General features: G+C 40.2%; 1 protein-coding gene and 1 long non-coding RNA gene across 2 annotated transcripts in view; one reads left to right on the top strand and one right to left on the bottom strand.

The window, feature by feature from the left end:
• Window positions 1-3,964: 3,964 nt before the first annotated feature.
• On the bottom strand, window positions 3,965-8,321 carry LOC106520243 (uncharacterized). The gene is made up of 2 exons (XR_001310531.1): window positions 8,236-8,321; window positions 3,965-4,365 (listed from the first exon to the last, which is right to left on the bottom strand). It is a non-coding gene; the product is annotated as an uncharacterized LOC106520243 (long non-coding RNA).
• slc7a5 (solute carrier family 7 member 5) overlaps window positions 7,711-8,643 on the top strand; it is a gene marked incomplete at its 5' end in the record, with an annotated part of 21,751 nt that continues 20,818 nt past the window's right edge. The window contains 1 exon segment of the mRNA XM_014012218.1: window positions 7,711-8,308. Coding sequence (XP_013867672.1) covers window positions 7,711-8,308 — 598 coding nt within the window.

Genomic DNA, 8,643 nt, shown 5'->3' with positions numbered 1-8,643 from the left:
GGTCAGATCACTGATGTACAGAAAAGTTGATGATTTGTTCAGAAATAAAGTATTTTATCAGATTAAAAACATCTGAGTTGTTTTTATTAAATCTACTGGAAATGATTGAAGTTTTCAGACAAAACTGAACTGTTTTAAAATGTTCATTTTTATAGTTTTATTGACATTTACTGTCGTCTGAACTCTAGTTTTTATAGTTCCTGTGCTTCTTTAAGTTTTACATATTATTATGAAATGTGTTATTTTGTAATAAGTGGGAAGCTAGGTATAATTTAAATATCTGAAATAATTTAAAAAACAGCATCTAAAGAAAATTGCAAAATTTCTTTCAATAAAGAAAACCTGCAAAACCCTTTAAATTTCTTGATCTGGATGAATTAATGTTTATTTCCAGTAATAAATCAGATTTTATTGGTTTAATAAAGTATTAAATGCTTCGTTTATTGTTGAGCAGGTAAAGGAAAAATATTTTTGGCCGATGTGACAAAATGTTTGGACGTCCTGTTTAAAGTGCTCTCCTTGCTGCTGGGTGGGACCTGGGTCTGGACCTGACCCGGGTCCAGCGGGAGGCCAGCTCTTGTTGTGTTTGGCCCGGTTCTGCACGGAGGCCTCAGCTTCTGGGTTTCCCCTGATGGTAGGGATGTGGACGGACCGGCTGCGGGTCCGGACTGAACCAGGTCCATGTGGGAACCGGACCTGTGCCATGTTTCAGTTTCACTGAAACCTTTTTATTCCCTCTGATCATGTAAACTGTTCTGGTTCTGGTTCTGGTTCTGAGGATCGGCTGCTTAAAACTGATTAAAATCAAAATAAAATCTGAAGTTTTAGAAAAACAAATGAATCTGGTCTGATTGTTTTTTTTTTAATTAAAAAGTATTTTTAAAATAGTTTGTTGAAGGAATGCATGCCGCCGCCTTGCCAAAGTTTTTAACTCTATAAAAAATAACAGCTTTATAACAAATTCAGTGTTTTATAAAGTTGTAATAAACCATCTGATGATAACTTCCTGAGTTTTATTAATATCAGTTCTTTGATTCTGAGATATTTTGCTAACAGACAAACAGACGTGTTTCCTTTCACTCTCTTCCATGAACAGATATTTTTGAAGTTCTGAGTAAATAGTTCTCCGGCTGAGAGGAATTGTTTTGGATCAACGGGAACAAAGACCGAGAGGCCCGACTCCCCCTGAGCTCCCAGCCTGCTCTTCATCCTCCTCATCTTCCTCTCTCATCTGTTTCAGAGGAACTCCAGAAGAAACACTTTTTTTTTTCTTTTTGATCTTCAGGTTGTTTTCTCTTGGACAACATTTAGTTTTTGGTCCAGGTGAGCAAAGATCTGATGTATTTATATGATAAAAATCAGCCTTCAGGACTGAGAAGCGAAGCCAATTAACCTTTAAAATACATCCTGATGTGTTGCCAGATGGAGGCTCAGATTTGTTCAAAAACATCAGTTTATGAATAAAACTACTTTAAGTGATGAACTCATTTTACTGATGAGATAAAAACATTGCTCTAAATCGATTGTTTTACTTCTGTCTGTTAATTTGTTTGTCAGCAAAGTTTTCTTGAAACAGACTAAAGACTAAAGCCGAGTGACGAGCGTGCCCTCCTCCCCCGAGCACCGAGAGCAGCAGAACCTCGGCCTGATAATCATCACGTTTTCAGTTCACTAACGTCGGGGAAAATGATCCAAACCATACAAGTAGCCCATCAGTTTAAAGCCCAGACTCTGCTCTTTCCAACAATATAAGTGTCACAGCTCTACGTGAAAAATTCACAGAACAAGCAGCCAAGGAAAAGTGAAAAAGGCTAAATTCTGGAACCATAAACACAAACATCTTTCCTTTGTTTTTCTGTCTTTAATCCACTTTGGAGTGATTTTTTTCCACTTGGCTGGACCTGTACGTCTCCTGTGTTAATGTTGGTACATGTAATATGATAATTCTGTACTGTGGAGATCATTAAGAGTCGTTGTCGGGTGAAAAAATATTTCGCTAACACTGCGTTGACCGTGAACAGGAAGTGCTGGGAGTGGCATATGGGCTGTTCAGTTCATTTAAAGATGTTGAGCTGATGGTGTGGAGCTACGTTAAAACTTGAAACTGTTTTTCTTCGACCAAAACAATCAGAACTTTGTTTTCAACAGAAAAGATGGTTTTTGTTTAAAACTCTGCAGGTTTTTATCAAGTCAGTAAAATAAATCAGAAGGTTTGTTTGGTGGAAGAAGGCGAGCGTGAGGATCGTCCCACACCCAGATTCCCAGGAGGAACTGGGAGCTGCCTCCACCATGGGACAGAACCAACATGTTCGCTCCGGGTTTACCGCCACACACACACACACACACACACACACACACACACACACACACACACACACACACACACACACACACAATCCTACATTCTGACCCTGACAAACAACTCCTTTCAGCCGTCAGAAGTGGGCCGTCAGATGAGAAGCTGGAATGTTGAGATGGGATTAAATCACGTCAAACTGGGAGCGTGTGAAGAGTTTCAGACCACGTGTTTCTGAGCAGTCAGTGGGTCAGAACCTGCAGACAGAACCGGGCCTGTGGATGAGGATGAGTGCAGCTCCAGAATCTGATGAGAAACCAGAACCTGGACCTTCAGTCCTGCATCAGGATTTTAAATGTCCTGACGTGAACATCCTGCAAAGACAAAAAGTCAACGAAAACGTCTTTATTAAAAAAACTTGACAAAAAAGCACGATTTTACCTGTTTCATCACATAACTGTCAGATTTCCTTTTGAACTTTGCTAAGCTAAAGTGAAACAGGAAGTGACATCAAAGGGGAATATGGGATAAATCTTGTGCCAACAGGAATTGAATCTGAATGTGCATAATTTGAAAATGAATGCATTGGTTTAAAAATAAATTTCACTGAATTGAAACTGAATTTAAAGTTTTGTATCTGAATTAATTTGCTTTSAAACTGTATTTTGGTTTATTAAAAACTCAGTTTGACTACTTTCACTTTCAGTTCCATAATTCAGATTTTTGTGTCACATCCTGGTCCTTGASAAAGCCAGGCAGAGTAATCAAACACAGATCCACAGATTTATGTTTCACTTTGGTGAAGTTTCCCTTCTGGATGTAACAGAGTTGATGCAATCCACTGTAAAAGTGACAAAAACACACAAAGTTATTTTATTGCAGTGATTAATTTGACCTATATGTAGAAAATGTTACATTTACATCACATCATGGATCAGTCAGCAGCAGCATCTGATCAATATGTGATCCATGATGTGATGTAAATGTAACATTTTCTACATATAGGTCAAATTAATCACTGAAATAAAATAACTTTGTGTGTTTTTGTCACTTTTACAGTGGATTGCATCAACTCTGTTACATCCAGAAGGGAAACTTCACCAAAGTGAAACATAAATCTGTGGATCTGTGTTTGATTACTCTGCCTGGCTTTCTCAAGGACCAGGATGTGACACAAAAATCTGAATTATGGAACTGAAAGTGAAAGTAGTCAAACTGAGTTTTTAATAAACTAAAATACAGTTCCAAAGAAAATTAATTCAATCATTAAATTCAGCTTCAAACCAATGCATTCATTTTTAAATTATGCACATTCAGATTTAATCTGAGGAATTGAAATCCAGTTCCTGCTGGCACAAAATTTATCCCATAGCGGAACTCTTTAAGAGAACAAATTTCCTGGTTTTTGTTTATTGAAACAAAATTTAAACTCTTTTACTTTTATAGTGACTCAAAATAATCTAAATAAACCTCAGATTCTTCTCTTCAGTCTGTGTTTTTAGTTGTCAATGCTTTGTTTGCATTCAGATATTCTCCTCTGACATCACTTCCTGTTACTGAACATGCAAATATCTCAACAACTGTTCATCTCAGCGGCAAGAAATTTATTTTTTCAAAACGTTAAAAAATGTTCTTTCCAAAAATGCTTTCATATTTATTACAAAAAAATCAATGCCACAGGTCCTTTAATGTCACGGTTTGTTTTTAACAGAGACACACACGCACCGTGTCCTGAGTGAACCCTGCTCTGGGACACATCTGGACCCACAGGACCGCAGACATGGATTAAGGTGGATTTCTGATGTGGTCCAACATGAATAAAGTCCTGCATTCTTCAGGTTTTGGTTCATATAGAAAAGTCCAGCTTTGGGCTGAATTTTGAGAATAAATCCTGAAGGTGTCCTCCTCGTCTGGACAGGAAATGATCTGTCTGGACGTGTGTCGGTGGACGGGTCCACATCAGGAGCATCAGAACCAGACCTGCAGGGTGTGTCACAGAAACTGAATAGTCCTGCAGCTCTGAGCCTCCACGTGTTCACGAGACGATTCTTAAAGGGATCCCCGATTACCTGTAACATTAGACTTTATTAAAAAAACATAATTTAACTGTAAAATAAAGACTTTAAAAATACTGTAGGAGGTTCAGTTTTTATCATTTTTAAACTAAAAGTTTAAAAATATATTTTAACACGGACGGGGCCATTTTGTTTACACACAAAGCATTCTGGGTAAATGATGACGTGGATAGGTCCTCGGTGCGAGGCTGCTAGCGAGCTATATCCACCCTGAAGGTTAATCTTGGACAATATCTGATGATCGACTCTTTTAAATGAAACCAGAGAGCGTTGACAGAGAGGAGAAGGTAGAAATGACTCAGCCTGGAACTGAAAATATGGATGGAGGACAACAGAGCTGCTTCATGGAAGAAGAACCTCAGCTTAGCTTGTTAGCTTTAGCATTAGCACCGATGCTATCACCATATATATTAGCTTAGCGCTACACATTCTCCTCTCGTCACTGAGTTCCTCCATCCACATGACAGAGAGGGGAACACAAAAATGACTCAGCTGTAACTGAAAATATGGATGGAGGACAACAGTTTAGCTTGTTTGTTGTGCTAGCACCGAGCTAATACATATAAGGCAATATAGCGTCGGCACTAGCACAAATGCTAACAGGCTAAGCTGAGGTTCTTCTTCCATGAAGCAGCTCTGTTGTCCTCCATCCATGTTTTCAGTTCCAGGCTGAGTCATTTCTATAGGTCACTGGACCAGTCCTCTGTAGAACACAGGATTTTTGATGTGAGTCATCTAGAACAGTGTTTCCCAAAGTTGGGGTCGGGACCCAAAGTGGGGTCCTGAAAAGATTTTCAGAATTAATTACATTTTTGCCTTAGTTGTTACAAAGGAGTGAGGTTAGTGTATTTAAAATGGATAAATGTAGTATAAAAATATTGTTACTATGCCCATGTTTAGTTGACCTGATACAAATGTTTATCATCCAAAAAACAGTTGGGGGCTCAGGTCTCTGCTACTGTTATTTTGTGGGTCAAAAGCTGAAAAGTTTGGGAACCACTGCACTTTGGTTCCCAAAGTTGGGCTTGGGACCCAATTCTGGGTCATGAAGCACCTTGGATAATCTCCAGAAATCAATTTAAAGGGTAATACAATAATTGCTAATGTAAMATTTTCCCTATAACTATTACAAAAACACATAAAAATTATAAATAAGTATTTGTATTTGTGTATAAGCTGTTTAGATTGTCAAAAAGCCTGTGTTTTTAGGGTTGTTAACAAAGTTCGTGTACTCAGACCAGTAATATTTGGGGTCACAAGTTTTTGCCGTGGATATTTTTTGGGTCAGAAGATAAAAAGTTTGGGAACCACTGATCTAGAACCTGCATTTAGCTAACTAACTGTACAGTTTAGCATCTGTTTTGTTAATTTAAATTTCAGTCTCTTTTGGGAAATTTAGTTCCTGGTTTGCTAATTTTAGCTTTAGCATATATATTATTTTTAGCACTTAGCTACAGCTTTGCTATTTTTTATTGACAGTGTTGCTAATTAGATTTTTTTTTAACCTATCGTTCCAGTTGTAACCTTTAGCTACAGATTTTCATCTTAGTATCTGTTTTGCTAATTTTAGCTGCTGTATAATCTACTTCGGTTCCTGCATCTCTTTTAGCTGCTGTTTTGTTGTAGTTTTTATCATGTTTGCTAATTTTCAGCAGTTTTTACTCTCAGCTCTGCTCATTTTTAAATATTCTGTATTTATTGTTGTAGGTTAAACAGCTGAGTTTTAGCTGCTTCAGCAGATTTTAGCTGTTGTTCAGATGTCATGTATAATAATAATCATAAAGTCTCCAGTTTGAACAGATTTTTATTTATTTTTCAAATATCTTCGACTATGATCTGATGACATCCCTGCCGGTGTTTCACCTCCATCATTTGCAGATCCAGTCTGAGGAGTTTCATCAGAATCTTTTGTTTCTGATGAAACCGGGTCAGAACTTGCTGTGGTTCTCTGTGACTCAGAGGGCGGATCTGAAACAGGAAGTTACAACATGAACTTGTTCCTGTTTCAGTGTTTCTGAATAAAACCAGTTTGACAGGTCTGAGTCCTCACCTGAACATAAGTCCTGATCTGTCCTGAAGCTGTTTAAACATTTAACTATCTGTGCAAAAGTCTTCATCCAGACTTCAAAGGGCTTATTTGGTCTTTTGATGCTTTTTATTTTTACTTTTACTCATTTTAGGAGGATTTTATTTTGTTAAACGACCTAAACTGAGCAAAGAATAAAAAACAAGCGGATTAGTTACAGACGTCTCTGTCAGCGATGCTGAAAAAACTGAAACTTTTGGAGCTAAAGAGGCAGAAAACATAAACTAAAAAGGTTAGAAAAGTAGTAAAAAGTAACTAGCTAAATACTAAAAGTAGAAAATTTGTAACCGGAGGCTAAAACACCAGTTAAAAACCATTAAAAAGCCTCAAAGCAAAAGACTGGCTGGAGGCTGAAAGCAGCACAAGACAAAAACACTTTTTAAAAGTTTGTCATGAATATCAAAAATGTTGTGGTACAAGGTTTTTTTGTGCGTTTCCTGTAAAACTTGTAAAAATATTTAAGAATGTGTCTGTATGTGAACTGCTAAAAGCTGACTCAGCGTTATTTATTTAATCACTTTATTTGCAGCTTAAGTCAAAACACTTTTTTTTCTTTTTAAAGCTTTAATTTCCAAAAAATAAAGACAACACAGTGTTTAACAGGTTTTAGGTTAAACTTTGACGTCCCAACATGTTAAAAACGCTTGGAAACATTTTAGAGTAAAAAGATAAAACGAGCAGGAACGTGACGGAGCTGATGAGGTTTTCTCAGAATCACATGATGTTTTTGTTTCTCTTCTTCAATAAATCAAAGGTTGTTTTCTGGAGATAAGCACATCCTGATAAAGACTCTCTGTGTTGTGGAGATAATGAGATGATTAAAGTGTTTGAAGATCTGGATAATCTGTAATTAAAAAAAACACTTTAAGCTGTGATTTTTAAATAATCTACATAAATTGTAATAAAACCAATTTTCCATGTGTAAAAATGGTAAATCAGAGTAAGCTGTAGGACAGGAGTTTGTGTCTGAAGTGGTCCTCCGGAGGGATGCTGAGGCTGCAGTTCCGAGCTCCGCCGGCAGGGGGCGGAAAAGAGCGAAGCTGCATTTTTATCCGATGCTCTGAATTAATTGGTGGGCTGTCCTTTGATGGAGGCCGCCCATCAAACCTTTTTCCTCTTTTCTTTTTTTTTTTTTAATCCACTACTTTGAGAGACGCGCGGCTCCGACCCGCAGACACACCGCGGACCCTCGTGGCTGAAGCCGGCCGCAGCGCACAGAAACACGGACCAGCGTCGGCTCCACGCACCGCGGGGACGACACAGGAAGCGAGATGTCCGGCGTGAAGAAGCGGAGCTCCGGCGGCTCCTCGGCGGGCAGGGAGGACGACGGGCAGGTGACGGAGAGGATGCTGTCCGCGGGCTCCAGCCCCGCCGGGACGCCGGGCAGCGACGCCAAGAGCCCCGCCGCCCTGCTGCCCGCGGAGGCTGCGGGGGGCGAGGGGGTCGTCCTGAAGAGGACCATCACCCTGGTGAACGGCGTGGCCATCATCGTGGGCACCATCATCGGCTCCGGCATCTTCGTGACGCCGACCGGCGTGGTGAAGGAGGCGGGCTCGGTGGGTCTGTCGCTGATCGTGTGGGCGGTGTGCGGGGTCTTCTCCACGGTGGGGGCCCTGTGCTACGCGGAGCTGGGGACCACCATCACCAAGTCCGGGGGGGACTACGCCTACATCCTGGAGGTGTACGGCTCGCTGCCCGCCTTCCTGAAGCTCTGGATCGAGCTGCTCATCATCCGCCCGTCCTCGCAGTACATCGTCGCCTACGTGTTCGCCACCTACCTCCTGAAGCCGCTGTTTCCGGTCTGCCCGGTACCGGAGACCGGAGCCAAGCTGCTGGCCTGCCTCTGCGTGCGTGAGTATCCGAGCCGGTCCGGGCCGGGCCGGGCCGGTGCCCGAACTTCCGCTCTCACCTGAGCTCGGAGCTGGACCACGTGCGTTTACTGTCAGCACGCGCGCGTACACGAGTACAATTTGTTCTCGCGCGCGCGCGCCGAACATGTTGAAAAGGTGGCGCGTGATTACATCATCTCCTTTATATTAAAACATGTTGTTTTAACTTCATTTATTTAACTTTAAAAAAACAAAACTTTAAATTATTTAACATTTAATCATCAAATCAGGTTTTATTTTGATGGTTTTTAATATTTTTGGTAATTTTGTGTCATAAAGGACAACAAAACCCATCAG

This window comes from Austrofundulus limnaeus, unplaced genomic scaffold (genome assembly GCF_001266775.1).
Source record: "Austrofundulus limnaeus strain Quisiro unplaced genomic scaffold, Austrofundulus_limnaeus-1.0 Scaffold89, whole genome shotgun sequence".
NCBI lineage: Eukaryota > Metazoa > Chordata > Actinopteri > Cyprinodontiformes > Rivulidae > Austrofundulus > Austrofundulus limnaeus.
This window is presented reverse-complemented; position numbering and strand designations above follow the sequence as displayed.